The following is a 22,819-nucleotide window of genomic DNA, read 5'->3' on the forward strand; positions in this document are numbered from 1 at the left end:
GCTTCATTTTATTGTAAGTCACATGTGCATCCGCAGGCGTCTAATATTATTGAAAAAATACTTAAAAGTTAAGCCATATAACTTGGTGTGCTTTGCCTGATGCTATAAATTTTGCTTGTCAACGTTGTAGTAGATAATTTATCTTCCCACTTTACAGAGAAGTAAAAAAAATAGAGAAGTGTAGAAAAAATCCATTAAGTAAAAGCGCAAAAAGTGTTTAATCCTTTGACACATAAAGAATTAATCAATTTGTTTAAATGGGCATTAGTAGAGCACAAAGATGCTGTGAGGAATCGACGAAACTAGATGTGAGGTGGAAGTGAAAGGACTACATTGTGGCATGCTGGAAGATAAAGTGTCTCATCGTCAAAGTGAAGTGCTGACATTCACAAGCGACGACGATACAGGAACAAAACGCTTCAGGAATTATTAGCCGCCAAAAGAGTTGATGTGTAATTAAGGATCTTCATTTTATTTTTGTTCATCTCGACATTTGTGCCATACGAAAAAATAAGGTGGCTCTTGCTTACATGCACACCAGAAACTTGTCAAATTTGAGTGATAAATGTATCTTTTTGATGTTTCTTTATTAACTGGAACTTCCTTTACCATTTTTTGCTTGTACTCGTCTTCTCATCGTCTCATCATCTCATCATATCATCTTCTCAACGATCCAACACTTAAGCTGTTGCTTAACAATATTTATTTAGTTTTTTTATGTAAGTATTTGTGTATCCTTTTGATTCTGTATTTTTTGCTTTATTCTGTGGCAGTAATTAGACACTTACGTTTAGTTGATTTAAACAGTTTGTCTTACGCAGGCTGTTTTGAAAATATATACAAAGGAGGATAAAATAAATTGGCAGAACTGCTTTCATAATTACATTAAACATGCTACAGGATATATTTTCTCATCCTCCTTCCTAATGAAATTTTATGTTATATCTTGAATCCTTTGAATATGAGACGAAAGAATGTTAACAAAATTGTTTTAATAAAAAGTTTTCATTAAAGAAATCAGTCATTTTTTAGATAAGATATTTAGTTAACGCTGACGGGAGATAGCGCACTCAATAGCAAGGAAATTAATTTTTTAATTTATTTAAAGAGTTATATGAAGGTTATACTACAATAACGTAAGTACAACAATGATGATTACACTTTAAAAGTATCTATTAAAAGGAGTATTATATTTCGCTGGATGATATAAAAAATGCTGTGACCAGAAATTCTAAAGTCACAAAGATATGTTCTTCAATTTTTTTGTTATAAATTTCGATAATATGATTTTATAACTAATTATTTAGAATGAGTTATAAATATTAGAATATATATATATATCTAAAAATAATTATATGTATTAGAATATATATATATATATATATATCTTTGAATCTAAAAGGATATGAAGCGTGGCATGTGAAATCCAAATAAAAATTTTTATTAGTAAAATAATTGAGGGAAACTATTTTAATTAATGTAATACATTTATAAATAAATTTTTTTAAAAATAATAAGAGGCAAGCAATGTTCTATGCACAAATAACCTATACATTCCGTTTTTTTTTATAATTATTATTCTTGTCTTTTAAATAAACAACTCAAAAATAAGTATAATTTTTTGTGGGCAAAAATAAAACTCCTTGCTTGCAACTTATTTTTAAAAAACAAATATAATTAGCATGTGCGTTTTATTTTTAAGCAGAGTAAAATAAAATGCTTTGTGCGTTTAATGGTTATGATTTTATTGATAAAATGTGTAAAAGAGATGCTTTCTATTTTTTCCTACACATATTAGATTGTTATTAATTTATATTGCTTATATTAGGTTATTTTAATAAATTTAATTTTAAGAACAAATTAAACCATGTGGGAACCAAAGCAGGTTGGGTAGTTTATCTAAATACTTCGAAGCATTGTGCTTCGATTCAATTTTTTGTATGGTTATATATTAAGTTAGATATGACAAATCGGTGATTCTCAACAAAATATTATGACTAATTGATTTATGTAAAAAGTGTAAAATAATTGTTGGAAACTATTTTAATTAATGTAATACATTTATAAATAAATTTTGGATCACCCTATAAAATCATAACTACAAATAAAGAAAGAGCTAGTGCCAATAGACTAGTCAATGAAGTTTCTCTCGATATCTAAAAAGTTCATTACAAATCAGTTGTTGCACAAGACTGTCTAAAAATACACAATTAATCAATATAGTTCCAGTCACGCTATTAGGGGGGCCTTTAACATGTATGAGTTTCCTTGGCTACTTTCATGGGAGATAATTATTTTCTTTTAATAAGTAAGCAGTACTTTGAATCCGATTTTTAAATGAATAAACATATAGTACATATTTTTCTATTACTTGTATTCTTCGCATGTTATAAATATTTTAAACAACAAAACAAACGTTATTGTAAAAATTATATACATAATATTTCGTATAATTTTATCTGATTTGTTTGTAATCCTACGTCAACTCCAAAAAATCTGCTTCCTCTGCTACTGCCACATAAAAATTGTAACTTCACATATGCGTTCATGCTATGACATATTAAAATTGTAAACAATGTACCATATAGTTTAAAATAATAAAGCGGAACCGGAAGTGCAATACGTCAGCCGCAGTAATGGCACACAGTGCATCATAATGCCATTGTAATTCATTTGCATACAAAAGCACATAAAACACGCTTACATGTGTTTGAGTTCCGCATCGCAAATTCCAGTCTGATTTCTGTTGCTGACTGTTTGCGGGCTCGCAAGCCAGAAAATTTGTTAGGCGGCCGGAATAAGCGCTCAAGTTTAATTTCTGTAACTGTTTACTACGAAAGCAGATTTGGATCATACGATGCTTTTGAAAGAATCTTCATCTCTTCAGTACTTCAGACAACTTTTATTTAAGAAAGTTTTTTATTCATACTTTCTGAAATTTTACAATCATATTAGTTTGCCCGCGGATGCTTTTGAATGCTCATGTATGACATTTATATTTATCTTAGAAATTACCTTAACTTTGTAATCATTTTTCCATGAAACCAACATATTTATTGTTTCCTCTTTCGCAATAGTTTGCGAAGATGCAGAAGATAATTACAAAATTAGAGTGAAATTACATTCTATTTATAGTGTAGAACTCAACCGCATTGCTTCAATAAAGAGTTCATGGAAAATGTAGGTAAATATTATATTCCAGTTAAAACTTATGTTATAATTTTAAAAGTAAGCTTGATTAATTGCAATATAACTATTCTAGCGGAGGACACAATCCTCTATTTTATATATGTAAGCTTTTTAGATGAATGCTTTAACTCTTTCAAAGAATTTTCTTCATGCAAATTCGGTTTCCTTGAAGTAGAGAATTCAGCTTACGGATTAAAAAAAAACTCACACAGGATTATGTGAAATGAGTTGATCAAGAAACTCTTCAAAGTTTTTCAAAGGCTTTTCCATGTCTATTTATGTGTATGCACTGATCGCAACATTTGTTAATTTAAAAAAATCAACTAATTAGTCTTATCATTCACCTTTTAAAATAAAACTCAAAAAATTACAATTAAAATTGCTTTATATTATATTTTTTAAAAATAATAAGAGGCAAGCAATGCCTGTTACTTTTCTATGCACAAATAACCTATACATTCCGTTTTTTTTTAAACACATAAGTATAATTATTATTCTTGTCTTTTAAATGAACAACTCAAAAATAAGTATAATTTTTTGTGGGCAAAAATAAAACTCTTTGCTTGCAACTTATTTTTGAAAAACAAATATAAGTTGCATGTGGTGCGTTTTATTTTTAAGCAGAATAAAATAAAATGCTTTGTGCGTTTAATGGTTATGATTTTATTGATAAAATGTGTAAAAGGGATGGTTTTTATTTTTTCTTACATACATTAGATTGTTATTAATGTAGATTGCTTATATTAGGTTATTTTAATAAATTTAAAATGAGGAACAAATTAAACTATGTGGGAACTATCGTACCAAAGCAGGTTGGATAGTTTACTTAAATACTACGAGGCATTGTGCTTCGATTCAACTTTTTGTATGGTTATGTATTAAGTTAGATATGACAAATCGGTGGTTCTCAACAAAATATTATGACTTATTGATTTATGTAAAAAGTGCAAACAAAAATTTAGATTGATAAGGTTTTTATAAAATTATTATCTTGAAAATAGCTGTCTACTAAGAAAGTCCTACAAAAGTTATCAAATATTAAATACAAATTTATGTGTGCCACTTCTATTTTATTTAAATTTGTAGCTTATCCATTAAAAAGAACTGTGTAATTGATTAAAAATGAAGATATTTTATTAATTGTTCTTTATCGTTATTTATTGAAATTTATTTCTCTCTTTCAAATACTAGCGTGTTAATTTCGGAGTTTTTTCTATTAAACTTATTTATATTGAAATAAAAGTTGCCAAAATATAGTATCTACTATTAAATAACGTTAAATGTTATTTTCCAATAAGTTGAATGTGCACCATTGTAATGTCTTCCTTCTAGGTGATTAATTCTGATGCAGATAAAATAAAATTCTTTTAATTTTTTTTTTTTGATAGAAGTAATATGAAATGCTTTCTTGATAAAATTCATTTCGCTTAAGTGAAAAGAAGAAACGTATTCTCATTTATTTTATATTTAAAAAGTTTTCCAAAATTAATTAAAACTTTTAATAATATATAGTTTTTCTTTAATTATAAGTTGTCTGAAATTTGAAGTTAATTCTCAAATTGATTGATGTTATAAAGTTCTACACATTATTGAAGTTTGTTAATAAAAATTAAATTTATTGTAATGAAAATATAGAATTTAATTTTCGATTAGTACTTCATAGTTGTTGTAGGTATTGCTTAAGATATACCACTTGGAAATGATATATATATTTAGTAGTAATTATTTTTGAATACTCTTCAATTTATTATAGTTTTATAATAGTTAAGAGTATGGAGAATGAAATGAGTTAGAATATGAAAAGTATTCAAACACAATTTGATTTGATTGCCAAAAGTAATTAAATATAAAACGGTCACAAGTTGTCTATTATGTCCACCTGTGGGTCACTTCAACTTCTTATTGTGTTTTATTATAGTAAAAATTTTGAGAATAGCAAAAGTATTCAAATACAATTTAATTTGACTGCCAAAAGTAATAAAGTATGAAGCGACCATAAGTTGTCTACTATGTCACCGGTGGGTCTTTATTTCCTTTAGAAAATGGATCAGGTTCTCGAATTGAATTAATTGATAGTCTGTTTTCTACTTTGCTGTTTTCGTTACTTGGGTCTAAGATAGAGATAGACATTTAGTAATTTGATGACATGTTTTCAGCGGAATCTGGTTCAGAGACGCTTGATTAGCCAAGACTTTGAATTAAATATCCATATTAAGCATTTAATATATATAACTGAAATATTAAATATCAAAAAAATATTCTAGTCAAACAACAGTTATATAAAAATAAATAAAAGATATTCTATTCTAAATGTTTTAGCACGTAAGTTCTAAAAATTTCTCATGAAGGTTATAATTTCATGGTATATTCGCACGTTAACAGAATTATGCAAATTGCCCACAGTGCGTATGAGTGTTTTGTAGTCTAAGCTTGTGCTTGATTATACACGATTGATCTGTTGAAGCGTTATTAATTGTAAAATTACGGATATTCCTATGAGGTTGCATATGGAAATAATAGAGTTGTGCCTGGCTTATTTGAACTTTTGTTGCAATATAAGTGCAACCAGCGCAGAATTTAACTTGTGTAAATTTGCGTGCTGAATTGATTGTGCAGCAGGCAGTTCTGATGAAATGCATTGTGGCTTTAGAATTTCATATTGACATGGATGCGTGTGGTAATTAGATAATGTTTGCTTACTTGTGTGTAGTAGTCGATTAAATTATATCTAGGCAAGTAGCTTATTTCAAAAGTATTGATAATGAATGCAAAGCAAACAGTTGTTCAACTGTTTCTAATTTGCAAAGTTCCGATTTTTATGCTGAAGCGATAGCACGAGTGTTTGTACATTGTTAAGTCAGAGTATGACTTTATGAATGTAAGTATATAGCATATATATATATAAGTATTTTCGCATATTATAATTTCATATAAAGAAAATTAAATAATGCATTATTAAGTTAATCTTTGGAATATTATAATGAACACGTGCTGTGGATTATTATTACATGCCAGCGCAAAATATTTGTTTTTTAATTTTTCACTTATGTTAAATTTATGAATGTCAAATTTAAAATTCCTTGAAATATGTTTATGCATATGAATATCAAAAATTTTGGGGAATATTTGAAAATGTTGAGGCTTAATACTGGATTTTTCGGATAATAATTTCGTTTTGTTACAACTCAGGACTGCATTAAAATTTTTTCTTATTTTCACATTTAAGTTATATACTAATTTTATATTTTTAAAGCTCATACAACAAAACTTGCTTATGGGAAAATCCAATTATTTCTATTCTATAGTTTTCATTTATTTTATTTTTTTATTTAAGATATGAAAAGTGCATGCCAGTATATTCGGCCAGTTATTCCATATTTATCGGGAAGATGTATTGAAAGTGTTCTAAAATGTTAATAATAACTTAAAGTGTAGGATACGTAGGCTTATAATACAAAAAATAAAAAATAATTCTGATAAGAACATTATATTCTCCTCCTTATATTGTTGCGTGTCAAATTCGCCAAATTTCCAACATCTCAAGTGACATTACCAATTAATTGCCGTGTTGCTCTCCATCTAAATCCGCATTATTTAAATTTACAAAGTCTCTTAAATTTTAAATAATGCTAATATATACGATGTGCTATAAAAAATAAGCTAAAAATTATTAATGTAATAAATACCCATAGTCAGTTCTAAAGGGCGTTTCCGTTTCCTGTCAGAAGCACAAAATACGTGTAATATTTTTTATTTTCGCTCAGCTATTCCTATAATTTTTCTGCTTTTGTGTAGAAAGCACGAAATGCTTTCTTCATAATTTTACCTTATACGAGGTACCCACTCAAAGTTTTTATTTATGCAATATTAAGAATATTTAAAATTGTTTATTAAGTCAAAATTCAATGGCAAACACAAAATCTTAACATATATTTTTTTAAAAATACTTTCTGGAGTTTCCTTCGTAGCTTTTAGTCCTTTTTCAATTCCTTTTCCTAGGAGAATTTAAGCTTCTTTTAAAATAAATTGGAACATTAGAAATGCTAAAGGCAATTAATAGTTTTCATTGTATAAGCAACGATGTTTTCTTCCCTCATAATTACTATGGCAATCTATTATTATATTTTGTACTATGTAGCATAATAAGCGGGGATAATGATAGGTAAAATAGTAATTCTCAATTATGTCAAGTACTCAATAGTAAAAGCATTTGTTTTTCAATATCTATGGCATTAGTCTGTGACTTCTTAAAATAACATTCAATTAAAGCATATTATCATAACAAAATAATACAAAAATTCTGCAAAAATATTATGTTTATAAATGGTTGTGAATTACGAGGGTGATACATTCTTAGAAATTGAAAAACAAGATAAGAACAGAAAAGCATATATGTCATGCTTGGATCAAGCATGTTCTCTTCAATAGTTGTTTAAAATAATTACCTGCTTTATTCAGGGCTTTTAAATCATAAACACAGTTCACTCAATTACATGATTAAATGAGCTGTTAAGGTACCCAACTTCTGATCTGTAGCACAGATTGGTATTAGTAAATATAGACTTAAAAAACACGACTTAGTATTGCAGTTGATAGAACTAATATTTTAGAAAGTAACCATTGCAGTTAAATTTTTCTAGACACAGCATCTATTTGTATTGATGGTTATGGTATTGAAATATACATAGGAACCTCATTGAGTTAGGTAGTATTGTGACAAATAAAAACTAAGCTGAAGAGGACGCCACCTGGATGCCTATTGCTGAATTTAGAAAAAAATGCTCTTACCACATACTAGTTAAATTGACCTGGTCATTTCGTTAGAAAAATCCAACATATGGTATATTTGAACCAACATGATGCGTGGACTATGAATATTTTGCCTGAGATTAATTTTGGATACAAAAATGCTGAAATCACATTTTTTTTTAATTTTCGCTAAGACAGTTCTTATGACAGTTGCCACGTTAGCAACGTTGCTAGGGATCGTCGACTTGTTATTTATAAAAAAATTATAAAAAATGATTATTTTGTTGAACCTTTTTTCTGAGAATTTTAATATTGAATATGAAATAGTACAACGATTTTAATTATCTATTTTTTGAGCATATTTTTAATATATTGAAATTAAACCCTGCAATTTCCCGAGCTTAGAAGTTTGACCTTAAATTTCGCAAAATTGTATTGCTCTATTTTTGTGTTCCTTATTGCTAATGATGCCTTCATTAGTTCTCTATTAGGTGTTTTTTGCATTTTTAAATATTTTCAAAAGTGCACCAATTTTTATTCTAACTATATGGTCCTCAATATATTAAATAAATAAATGTCAACTTGAAAATCTGAAATGAGAATGAAATTGTATAATATTTTCGATGTCATACCAATAGGCTATACCCAAAATTGTTAAACATTTTTAGAAGTAAATTGTATAAAATGATATTATACAAGTTAAGTAGTTGTAGAATACTAATTTATTTAGTCAAATTATTTGGTTTATATACATTTTGTCAAGGTATTATTTAAATACCTTTTTAGGCGCGTATACCTAAATAACCCCTATTTAAAAATGAAATGATGACCAAAATAGAACACTTGTTGCGGCGTAGAGCCTAAATTAACACTAATTTATAATAACATGATAACTATGCTAGAACATTTGTTGCAGCGTATGAGCCTAAATTAACACTAATTTGCAATCAAATGATAACTATAATAAATCATGTTTTACGGCGCATATGTCTAAATAAGCACTAATTACAATAAGATTATAATAATGATGAAACATTTATTGCAGGGTATGCGCCTAAATAAATAGCGTACAATAATTAAGCATATATCTAATTAAATATCTTAAGAACTCTAAGTTGACGTATAAGTAGTTTTCTAGTTCAAGTATATTATAATTCAATCACACATTTAAAGTTAACTAGAGTTAATATATATGAACAATGACTGGTGTGGTGGTCTGTTGGATCATCATTATAATGTTTTTTTTTGGATTGTTGTTTTTATTATAAAATAAATTACATCCACTTCATAATCATTAAATAATTGCCTAAGGTAAATTTTTATATTAGGCTTAAGGGCGATTCTTCCACAGACTCCATGTAGATTGCATATGATTTGGGTCACCCGATGATTTTTGTTTTAAAAAAATCAGCTCAATTTATTGTATTAATGACATATTGTATTATTGTACAATGACATACATTAGAACATAAAAAATATATATTTTGTCTCTTTATTTTAAAAAGGATTTGCCTTTAGAGAGTTCGTAAGGAAATGGTAAACAAATTTAATACTTTAAGCAATATTTAAATTTTGGCAAACTAAATCCAAAATTTTCTAATTTTTGCAGTGATAAATTTGACATAAATGTTGTATTGAAACAAAATCAATAAACTAAATTTCTTTTTGTAGTAGTTTATTATAAAAGCTACATAAAATTACTTTATATATTCAACACAATTATAGAAATAATATAAATTTTTTTATTTCATTTTTAGCGAACCCCACGGGAATGTCCACAGCCAAAAGGCTGGTTCTCTCGCTACGCGGTCGCAAACATTCACAAGGCAACACAGCGACATCGTCAACGCGACTGGTATCAGCTGGCACCTCACCCGGCCATGAGCTTGACGAAATAGCTGTTGTGTCGGGAACAGGTGGTTCCAGCCATCATCTCACCTATGGTGGCATTGGAAGTGAGTTAAATAATGGACCCAGATACTCAACAGGTAAGCTTCTATGTTCTCACTGTTGCACGCACCCACTTTAAGCCATGTATAAAAATCAACTTAACTGCAAATTATTATTAGCAACCAATATTCTACACAATATTCGCTATTCCTTTCCACCAGTGTCTAGTATACTTGTCCTACGGTTCTCTATGCCACTCAACACACCGCTTAGACTTACGTAGTAGATTCTCCCCAAAATGTTCTTAGACAAAACGTAAAAATATGAAAATTTTTTGTTTGCTATTTGTTCTTAGCCACTCAATACACAGACAAAAATTGTTATTTACACAGAAGCACGGAGATTTGTTCCATTGTTGTAAGCATCCTTTTGTCCTTTTTGTTTTGAGCGTATTTTGCTGTTTAGCTTTTTTTGTTTGTGAATACATTTTTGCTCGTATTTTTAATCAGTTACGGACATAATGTGAGCCATTTGTATGTTTTATCAAATCACAAACGCATTATGTTACAGAGTTTCGAATGGATAGCAACAAAAGCGAATTTGTTACCTTTTCTGTTACTTACATTTGAGCACAGCGGTGCGACAAATACGAGCGGAAGGACACATCCAAACATATTAACACATGAAATCGTGTAAGGACACATATTCTGGTACACGCAGCGCCACATACCTATGTAGATTGATACGGCATTATTGGCTTGTTAAGAACACATATTTTGCAAATACTTAAGTGCTCCCCTGTGTATTAAATGCTGTGCTCAGTGGTCATCTTCAAAGGCATCCTTTATGTGTACTCTTCGGGCTTAATAAAATTTTGTTACCTGAGCTGTCACACAGCATTTGTATATTAGCATCAGTATGGATTTCATTTCTCATCGCATGCGTGCTTTGTAGTGTGAATGCTTGTGTCGCATCCCATCCAGTAGCTCCTCCACCCCCTGCATTTGGACGTTCCGTCGTGTGTTTATAAGACCACCGCATCGCATCGGTTGTTATTATGGTTGTTGTGATAATGTCCTTTTTTATTTTAATGTTTGTAACATTGCGCCTTTGTGTTCGAATCTCCGTGCGGTCATAAATTTACAAAGTTTATTTATTTGTTATTTTTGCCATTTTGTTTTTGTTTGTTTTTTCCAAACTGCGATTTGTTTAATTTATGTTTTAATGTGAATTTCATTTGAAAACAGTGAGCAGAGCTTTAATTTAATGTTGCCACCTGTTGCTTCATGTCTTTGATTATGCACGAAATGTTTAAATAAATGTACAGCATAAATTTGTTTTCAAAGTTATTCTTTTTAATAGCAATTTTCTAATATTTATATTTATACTTAGTATTTTATGAGGGAAGCGGAAATTATAACTTAAATTACCAAAAAACTCAATAATCTTAAAGATAATAAAGGATAAATAAGAGATATAAAAGTTTCAAAACTTAATATGGAATCAAAGTCCTTTTCAGAAATTTGAAAATAAACGAAAAGATATATGGATTTTGTATGACTTTTAGAAAAATCATGACAATCTGGATGCTTGTTTCTATTAAATTATCTATGGTATATATAATACACAGAATATGAAATCTATCCAAATTTAATAATTAGAAAAACGGGCGTTAAAGATTTCGTCGTACTTTTCTTCAACTTAATAGCACTTTATTTTATTACTATATTAATAATAAATATTATAAATAATATTTATATTATTTATTATTTTATTTATACATACAGTGTGCTTACACCAATCGATATTGCAATTATACTTTGGAGTGTTCTGTGATCACATAAGCCCATGAAACTTTTTTGCAAAAAATAGATCGAAACTAAATGACAAAGTTCACTGAAATGATTCAGTGTGACCGTTTCTAATCCCGAAGCTGAAACTGCTTTTGTTATCTTGGGCTAAGAGTTTTTATTGTTTGTATTGTGAGTTACTACATATAGTTAAAGAATAGTAGTGATGCAACTTACAACATAAGTAAATATATATTATATGTACTGAAAATCTGTTATTAGTTCTAGAAATCAACCAAATACTAAATAGCCATATAGTATAGGAATAAAAATGTTATTGCTCTATCAAAAATCTTGACTATAATAGTGCCAAGAGTATGAATTTAACTATAGAGTTAGATTAACTTTTATATTACAATTATATTTATTAACAACAATTATTTATTAAAGATACATTATTGAACATAACCAGCTATCGCTCTTTAATATAAATTTATTCAAAAATTAGGTTAGGTTCTTGCAATCTAGGGCTATGCAATGTTTAAACACGTATGTTAAATCAAATATCAACTTTTCCACATCTGCTGTTCATTTTTATTATTTTTACGTTGGCGAAGTGAATCGAATCATACTAACCGATACTTCCATTGTTACTTCGGCCTTACTTAACAAGAATATTACTGCCCTTGTCAAATCAAGAACTCAAATTAATTGTGGAGATTTATATAAAGTTATGCAGATTCAATATGTCTAATTTCGTATACCAAAAGAAGTTATAAGGTTAGTGTCGTAACAGACATTACACCAGTAATTTATAGATTTCTTTTAATTTATAATTTCTATATAATATACTATTTCCTCCAGTTCTACTTGCTTGTAGTAGTGTTCGCTTAGTATGTTCGCTTAGTATGTTCCTTGTCACAGCACTTCATGCATTCATTGTTCTTCCGTAGAGCACTTTTACTGCTTTTGTTTGTCAGTTTTGTTATTAGCTTTGCTAGATAAAGGAAACAAACTTAGTCCTGTGTGATTTTAGGGTGATAAATCAATGCAATTAAATAGGTATATATATATCTTTCTCCATTACACCACGTTATTACAACTAATTTAGAATATTCACCCTTAATAATTTAATCTTAATTGTTTCAAAAGTATTTCCAAATTACCAAATTTACTAACATATCAAAAGATCTCTTAGAGAAAATGCCTCAATAATAAATATATTCCCAAAGTTTTTTTTGGCGCAGAAAATAATAATTATTTTGTGGGTGAAATCTCCTTTTTGCTTACTACATAAAAATATATTATTTTAAATTTTTAATCTTAAATTAGAAATTTTCGTAAAAAAATACTGAAATTGAAGCGAAGCATAGTCCTTCGTTCTGGTATTTATTCATCTAAAAGAAACGTTTTCAGCGTAGTGGATAGTGCGTGAGAGAACAAAAAACACTGCAATATTTAGTTTCTGCTTGGCACTGGCGAAAAAGTATTCCCTTTAAAGCCATTAAAAAAGAATTTAAGAAAGTTTTTTACATTTGTTCTGCTTAAAGGAAACATTTATGTATTATAAATGCTACTGAATGTATTGTGAATTTTAAAACTGTGCACATATTTTAATTTTAAAGAAATTTCATAATTTTTGTATGGAAAATTAAAACCAATTCAAAACTATTCAAAGCAGTGACCATAACAGTTACTGATTTCATAGAAAACGTCAGCTGATTAGTATGATTATTCAGTGTTTATAATAAAACTCAAAATTAGAAGTTACTTACATATCTTATGTATATACTTGTCTTATATTGTATGTTTCAAAAATAAAATTTATAACTGGAGACTACTTAAATAATGTTTTTATAATGTATGGAAGAAATAGCTTTTAGTTTTTTTTATATCAGATTAAAAAAGGAATTATAGGTAAGTGGGCAGTTCCATATATGTAATGCACCATCTAATAATTGTTTTATTCCATTATATATATATTATGCTCAATAATATTATGTTTTAAAATATTTCATATTAGATAATTTTATAAATGTGTTGAAAAATATGAAGAAATAAAGTGTCACTGATTAACGAAATATGAGTAAGTTTTTTTTTTAAACTAGAAAAGTAAAAAATATGCTATAGAAATGTGTGTGATATTAAGTATAAAGAGTGCTATATCATTTTTTATAGATAAGAGTCTCTTAAACACTTTATTTTCATTATACTGTTAATGTATTAACTATTAATGTAACATTAAGTGTTATTGAACTATGAAGATTATTTATAATGTAAGATTTTTTACTATCATTGTTATAATGTAATTTTATACTATCATTACTTACTAATTTATTGTTATAATATTGATTCACAATTGATATTTTTTATATATCGTAATAAAGGTGATTAAATACAGTCTTCTGTTTTTCTTCTTCGCCAGCGGAAGAATAGTCTTGATCTACCTTATAAAATTTCTCCAGTTCTAGTTAGAGAACTAGAATAGTTTCTTGACTAGACTATAGAAAATATATTTTCTATGCCATAACACAAAATCATCTTAAAAAAGTTTTCACATCATCAAGCTAGATGGATTAGTGCTAATCAAATTAAATAATTATTTTTTAAATAATTTAATTTTTAAATAATTTTTTATTTTTTAATTTTAAAATTAGGAGTCTATGCAGATAGGTGGTTTTACATTCTATGGTATTATTTAATCATTACTCTTACCAGGAGTTTAAAGTTTTTACATAAGATTTCTAGATCTATATCTGCTATTTGTCATTGAGTTTAACTTGCTAAAGGATTTGTTAGCTTCAAAGTGTTAATATTTAAGTTTAATCCGGCCATACGAAAAAAAATATACAAAAAGCACAAAAAGTTTAATTTTAGTTCAGATTAGTTTTAAAGCTGATTTGACTATTTACTGGATGATCAGTAGCTGTTAGTAATCTTGTTGGAAACCGACATATCCTAGATAAACTTGATGTCGATAGTGTCAAGAAATGCACTTAAAACCTACTAATTTGGCTTATATTGATTGAATTCAATGTCTCATCAGCTTTATTTAAGTTTAAAATTTCTAAGATATAAACGTCGCCCTTGTTTTCCTATGATCTGTAGATGGTTATATCTATGTTGCACTTGGGATGTTCTCATATGAACTGCATCTGTGAAATAATATGTTTCAAAAAAAAATGAAACACAAATACCTTTTGACATTGCTTTAATATTTAATAATAATCGTAAGACACCCCAAGTTGCAGAAGTTCCCGAACTTTCACATATCCTTTGTATAGAATATTTCATCATATAAGTCTTATGATTTTTTTCTATATAAAAGTTTCAAAGAATATTTTGTAGCTTTGTATATAAATTATAAAAAATTAGATTTCAAATAAATATTGTTATTAAACTTATTTACCAATGGGAATTTAAACAACTAATTTTAATACCTTTACACACTAAAAGATACAGCATTGCGGCAGTTAACTAGAAAATCTTTACAAATATCAAATAAGGATAAATATTTTTAATGAGAATGATTAAAATTTATTCGAATATGCATTTTGCCTTACAGAGAAAATTCTCACTTTAGTTGAATTGCTGAAGAGTCCTTTAAGGCGGACTCGACAGAAGCATTTTGAGTGAAAATGGAAAGTGCAATAAAAGTAAATTGTGTACTTCAACATTGCGTTTATTATTTCAGTATCTGTGAGCTATTTTTTAATGAGGTAAAGGTATTTTAATATCCTGAAGTTATTAAATATTTAAAATAGTTATTTCTACAGTTGATCGGTTATTTTATGAAACTCTATTTTTAATACAAAGATTATGTGTACGCTTCATTAGAGAGAATTTATTTTAAAAATCTTTAGAGTTCATTTTGTTTGATATGGACTAATTAAAATATTTAGAGTAATAATTTTCTTTTTGACATAATTTGAAAATTGATAATTGCATAGCAGACGATCCAGCCAGAAAGGCTGTTTCAGGACCTCACTCGGAACACCTAAGTAATCTGGGCATATCGCTAACGTCATGTAAAATGTTAATGAGTTCTTTTTGTGCTAAAACTTTTGCATAAACGATGGGATGATTCAACGATATGTAGGTATCTGTATGCAGTATGGCCCAGTGTTCCCATGGGAACGTACTGGATTGATTGATTGATTGTATGCAGTCTGGCCACGTTCCGATAAAAGAAATCCAAAATTCACATTGAGGGTCTTTTGGTAGGTTTACTTGCAGGTCACTGTAAAACAAGAAACCATGCTAGAAGGTTGGCTCTCCCTTTCAGTCAAACCTGTCGTGGCTGTGGGGAAGATGATGAGAGTGCGTCTCATCTACTATTTGGGAACCTCCTTTCTTGAGAATCTTGACCAAATGCAAGACCTGTCACTAAATAGCATTTAGACTTCGCCAAAGATTTTAGGTAGTTTTAAAGTTTTTTCCAAGTTTTTTCTACATACACTATAATACAAAGGGGCAATAGGTCTAAGTAGATCCACCAGGGATCGCCGGTATAACCTAACCTAAATTGAAAATTATTTATAAAAATCTTAAATGTTTTAAAAGTAAATTTTTATCAAATAATAAAAATACCTAAAATTTATTTAAAGCACATTTACTTTGTTTTCTCAGAAGTGAGACAAATCGGGTTATTTAAAGTTTTTTCCCACATATGTATTTAAATAAATATTATCTTAAAAGAATAAGAGAATGCTGATTGCGTGTGCCTACGCGTAGCCGTCCGTGGTAATGACATTTCGTATCCTTGTCAGATTTCGAGCGAATGGAATAAATGTTGGCATATTTAACTGTTTAAAATTTTTTTTTGCTATTTCTTTGTCAAAGCAGATATTCGATAAAGTTTTGTCACTTTTATATGTAATTTATTTTTTATAACATTTACTTATGCAGAACACATGCACATATCCTTGCAGGCGGTTGACGGTGCTGACTGTGGTTCGGGCGTAATAAAATGCTAATGACACGATAAAAACATCTCAAATTATTTAAAAGGTATTCGCAAACAATTTTTAAAAGGATATTTTTATATTTGTGCATTTTGTTATTCTCTCCTGCAGCAGAAGTTTCAAAAGTGTATATATGTGGCTTTTATTACACTTTATGACGACTTAAAGAAAACGTTATCCTTTTAAATATTTGTGGAGTTTATAGCACTTTTTATAGTTTATCTCTGAAACTTAAAGTTGTTATTATTCTGGCTGGTTTAATTTCAAAAATTTACGTAAAAAAATACTCAATTTGAGGAGCCTGAATTGTTTGGTTGTTTCGTGGAAGCGATTTTGTGCGGCATAAAAACCAATATATTTGCAATCAATCATTGATTACGGCCAAAAAGGAAGAAATAACGAAAATGTAAGTGTCAAATGTGACAAGCATAATATGAGGAAATTTATGAGTGTTTTATTATTATAAAAAGAAAAATTTTTCATATATTTGTATATGTCAATACCATAAAGGAAATATGTACACATTGATATAAATACAAAAAATGGTTCATAAGTGCAAACATTAACCCACATAAAAATAAATAAATAAATATACAAAAGAAAAAAATAAAAGTGTAGAAAAAATAATGAAATTATTGATAAAAATGTCGTTTACAGACACTCTCAATAGAGAAAGTTAGAAAAAAATTACTTCACATATAAAAAATATGGTGGTTAGTAAATAAACGCCAATCAAAACTTAAATAAGTCGAAAAAAATAGAGAATTAAAAAATATTAAACTTAATTAAATAGATTTAATTAAATATGATATGCTTTACAATATCAATTAACTGAGTCCATTTGTAAAGATGATGAATGTAATTTTAATAACTCACAATATATAAATGTTAAGCAAATTTATACAGTAAGTACTTCAATGAGGTAGCGAAACGATACTAAAAAAACCCTAACTCTTAATAGTGAACGTACCGATCCCATATATGTATATATAGATTTTCTGCAAGTTTTTCAAAATATCTTTTAACTTTTTTGGGGAGTAGTAATAAACAAAATTTTGAGGAAGCTGAACGTGGTGAATACTTTTGGTATAGCAATATTTCACACTTTAACACACTGTTTTTATCGATAGTCATTAACACTCTATTTTTATCGATAGTCTTTTCGGTAGTGTTCTGAGTGTCTTCATGAAAAATGATTATTATTGCTTTGTAGTGTAACCTCCACACTTTCAGCAAATTTGTTTTTTCATTTCGAACTTATGTCTGATACTACCTGATACTAACAGGCCTTATTCTCATACATAGCAATGAAATGCATAAAATCTCTTTAATAAATTGCTCTTTTATTATAAGATACTATAAGATCTGAACTTTCTGTGTCCAACTATTTTTTTATCATCATCATTTTTGGTTTGCCTTATGTTTGACAACCCAGATCAAAAATTTAACAACAACCACCTGGCTTAACAACGGAAAATCATGTTCTATAAATTTTTCATTATACCGTGTAGCGTTCGATAGAAAATTCTTCAGAAGATCTAAGTTCCTATATATGTTGGTAATGAGTACCAAATTTTATAATAATTTGTTTTATAATAATTTTTAATTTATAGATCAATAAGATTTATAATAACTTTCTAAAATCATATTTGATTTTGTACTTGCTGGTAGAATGTTTGCAAATGGTGGCATTCAGTTCTTTTAACTGGTTAGATAGGTAGGTTAGGTTAGGTTGGCGTGGTGATTCTGTACAATTAAGCCCAATTGCATACAAATAATGGCCCGTTGTAGTACACTGATAAAAACGTTGCTTATACACCAGACTAAGCGAATCAATACAACAGAAGTAAAGACCAGAAACAATAAGAAGATCAAAAATAGGGTAAAGCTCGACTTCCCTATTTGAAAATTAATTAACCAGTTCGGTCTATATATTTGACTATAGTAGTACTGAGTTGGTACTGCTTCAATTGAACAGGTCATTCGTATTCCTTTTGTATAAATTAGATGAATTTAGTCTTAAAGTCAGTCAGAAATTATAATTGAAGCAGATTTTTATAGCTATCGGTAGTATTCCACTTACCTATTGCGAATGGGATACAAATGTTCTGAGTATATCTTGTCGTTAACCAAGCTGTTTGGCAGAGACTATTGTAGTCTTAAGGAAAATTATGTTGTATGTGTAGTATACAATATAATATTATTTTATATAATATAATATAATATAAATATTATTAGTAATTAGTAACAGGTTTAATATAATTTGATATAATTAGTAATAATTTCTAACTAATAGTAATGAAATAGTAGCAATTTTTTATAAAGGAACCTATGGTTTAATACTAATAGTATTTCACTTTATGATAAGTTTTATAAGATTAACCCATTCTTGTCTTCAACTTAAGGTATTTATGTACACAATGTTTTTATGTATTTATTAATATAATGGCCAATTCCTTGCAGGTGATTAACAATTACATTTTTATTAAGTCAGTTGAGATAAACCTTCTCAGGTTTATATTTTGTTTGATAAAGCTAGTAACATCACGCTATGCTAAAATATTTAGGAGGGATTTGGAGGTAACAATTGCGTTTATTTCTTATTTTAAGTGAAAAAAGGTAGATGTTCTTTACACATGTGAGACTATAAGTGTTCTTTACACGTTTGAGACTATAGGAGTCAATTTAATTGAGGTGCAATAGATGAGTAAGTAAATGTTTAGGGTCAAGAGTGTGTGAATAATAAAAGGAAAAGAATAATTATTTTTAAAGTTTAAATATCTGTGAATTAATAAAATTTTTTAAAGGAAAATGGCAACGGTGTTTTATTACCTACTTTAAAAATTAAAGCAAGTAATGTTTTTGTTTATTTTTTTTTCTCTGTATATATTGAATATATTAAGATAAGTAAATATAAGCGTAGTGTTGACTGATTTCATATAAAGGTGTCATATTATTCATATAAATATCGCTTTCTGAATTTTATTTTCCGTTATATTCATAAAAAATGGAATTAAGTGCCAAAAATATGTCGTGTATATAATGCCATGTATATACATATATATATTACAAACACTATATATGAATTACTGTTATTCTCACAGCTTCGTGGAAAATAAAAAGCTATATTATATGATGAAATACATAAATTAATTATAAAGTATGTTTTCATTTTATTATTTTATTTCAAAATTCATCACTGAACATAAAAAATAGTTAAAATCGTATTTATTTATTTACTATTTATTTAACCAATGCAGTGTATTTATTTTATGTAGTAGCAAAATTATCATATGTCTCAGTATTTTAGATTAAGTATTACATATATACAAACAAATATTTACACAAGGAAGTGAAAAATGAAAAGTAAAATATTTAATGGTCTTATTTCATTCATTTAATCATTTCCATGCTGTTTATGAGCAAATGGTTTCATCTCTAAATAAACTTATTCGTATCTGAAACGTATCGTTTCAATAATTCTCACAACGAGTTCAATGTGTTGTCTCTGCATTACCTTATGTTGGTGACATAATTAGATGAATTTTCTGTTCCATGCTCAACTCAATTCGAAACATCACAACTACTAAGCATTGCGGTTTGTTGGGAATTATTGTCCGTAAAATGGGATTTCGGTTTAACTACGGAGAAGGCTTCTTCTCGTCCTGATCACTTCAGAATTGTCAGTTCAGCAGCAGGCGTACTGCTTACAATCAATCAATACACAAATGCGCTGGAACCAAACAATTGGCAACTTAAGATGTGAGGATTGATTTTTGTTGATTTGTCTTGCCAGCCTTGCCAGCCTTGCCAGCCTGACCAACCAAAAGAGAATTGTTTATAATGTTTTCCAAAATTTGTTCCTATTTTTCCAGTGCTGCAGATGATGATGATTGTGGTTTTGTGCGGCATTAAGTTCAGCATGTGTTGGTCATTTTTCTTGGTAAGCCTAATTCTTGTTTCGGTTATCTTAGGACAAGAGTATCAATTGTGTAAGTTACTTCAGCAAGTTTTTGACTTACAACTGCATTTGATTGTCTATTTATAAATGACAAACAATTAATCACTAGTAAAAGAAGTATTTGGAAAGCGAATTCAACTCCAGTAAAAGTGAATTAAAGTGTTTTCGTGGTTTTGGGAAGAGTACCTGCCATGCAACAATAATAGAAGGAATACTGCATAACGACATTAAATTCTCAATAAAGTACCCATATTTGTTAGAATAGATATGTATGTATAATTGCTTTACTAATGTAACTTTAATTGATGACTTTACAATCTTTATTTAAAGAATATCACACAACATATTGTTTGTGCTTCGTTTTTATAAGAAAAAATAATTTTTATTATTAATGTTATTAAAAGATGAAGTCGAAAGTAGAGAGGACTTATCCAAAATAGTTCTAGAAGTAATCTATTTTCAATCGTACATGCAGGCAAGCTATAGGCTTCACATATTTACTAACAATATTTAGAGATGGTTGACAGGATAGGTGCAGACTAATTGAGTTTGAAGTGGCAGTATTTTAAATGAGGGTATGAATTGATTGTATATCTCGTGGGAGAGTCTAAGAGACCATTTTGATATAGACCATTTTGGAAAATCAAACACTGTGCTTGAATTCATTAAATATTAATTTACATATTTGTAGTCATGATATTCATGAAGTCAGAAATCTTCAGTGAAGTTTATGGCATTAAACTGAACATGTTTAAACTGAACATCTTTAATATATCAATTTATGCACCGACTAATTGGCCTACTAGAAGTGTGTGCATTGTTTCTTTTGCATAATTCTTCCAATTCAGCATTGGAAGAACATCATCGGGGAGACCAAAAGGATGAAAACTACGTCTATAACTTACTGACTGGGGTAAACATGATATTGTGTGCAATTTAATACAAAAATAGAGTGATAAAAAGAAGTTAAAAATGAAGACGGTGTTGATGTGCTCTTACCCTTAATAGACAACTCAATTTTATCATTTTGAAGTCAAAAATTTGGTGCAATAGAAAGTTTAGTTTTATTATATAATAATGCGCCATATTATTGGTCCACAATTATGCCATGATTTTTTCAATCGCTTTTGAAAATCACTATATTTATCTGTTAACAGCTCCTTTCATTTGTCGAATACCTTTTCCAATGAAATATAAATGTTTTATATTCATAAAAGTCATCCAAGAAACTTTGCGTTCTGACGCATTATTTTGGAATATACTGTATACAAATGAAATTAAATACTATATTATAAATCGTTCGTATTCAAATAACATGCAGATCAAATATATTGACTGCCTGGATCTAACTACATGTTTCTTCAGTATTTATTATCGGTATCAAGTTGGGTAGTTTCGTGCCTAAAGAACCTAAAGAACTATTATTCACTAATCATTGATTTATAAGATACTTCCAAGTCCGACTACCTCGATAAATTGTAGTATTGAACCTACCTTACTAAGCATTATTTCTTTATCCAATAAGAGCTGCGCATTCATGTATATCTTTTGTCTATATAAGTCCCAGTATGTATTTTTGGATCACAATATTGTTTTGCACAAAACCTAATAGTTTAGTTAGAGTAAGTTCTTATGGGGAATTTTTTAAATAAATAATTAAATTATTTTTCAAAAACAGTTTTTTCTTATATGTAAATATATGGAGATTTGAATTTTTTTTTTGAAGAAAATTACGGGTGACTTTTTTAATTATCTATTAAATTTATTTAAAAATAGTTTATATATAACTTATTATTTTACTGTGTTTTTGGTCATCAAATCCATATTCATAAATGTAAACTGATATCGGTAGTCATTTTGTTTGACTCGTTATATGTTTATTGTGTGTTGGATCTGGCTGGACTTAAAATCACTCTTTCAATTAGCTTAATTAAGATAAATAACAAAAGGGCTTTACCAAATTTAGTTTATCGCGTAGAACTGAACAAGAATATATAATAGTATATTTATATATTTTATGGGGTCCTCGACATATACATTACTACTTTTTATGTATATTTAAATAATTAACATATTCTTACACATAAATAATATTGTGAAAAATACTAGTAAGTATAAAAACTTTTAAAAATTAAAAACGAAACAATGAATTTTCCTTTCCAATATCGTTGATATCATTTTCAATCAATGTTCAACACAATTCCACAACATCCACATCTTTACGAAAACCACGTTGACATGAAACCACTTTATCTTATCTTAACATATCGATTTCA

General features: G+C 28.2%; 2 protein-coding genes across 4 annotated transcripts in view; both read left to right on the plus strand.

Moving 5' to 3' along the window:
- LOC119686161 (filamin-C) overlaps positions 1-22,819 on the plus strand; it is a 585,474-nt gene that overhangs the window by 89,292 nt on the left and 473,363 nt on the right. The window lies entirely within an intron of this gene.
- The window catches only part of LOC119686167 (cGMP-gated cation channel alpha-1), a gene marked incomplete at its 5' end in the record, with an annotated part of 172,249 nt that continues 159,134 nt past the window's right edge, over positions 9,705-22,819 (plus strand). Inside the window, 1 exon segment of the mRNA XM_038100669.1 lies at positions 9,705-9,926. Within this exon segment, the coding sequence (XP_037956597.1) occupies positions 9,710-9,926 (217 nt within the window).

Source organism: Teleopsis dalmanni, chromosome 2 (assembly GCF_002237135.1).
Source record: "Teleopsis dalmanni isolate 2A chromosome 2, ASM223713v2, whole genome shotgun sequence".
In the NCBI taxonomy this organism is placed as follows: domain Eukaryota; kingdom Metazoa; phylum Arthropoda; class Insecta; order Diptera; family Diopsidae; genus Teleopsis; species Teleopsis dalmanni.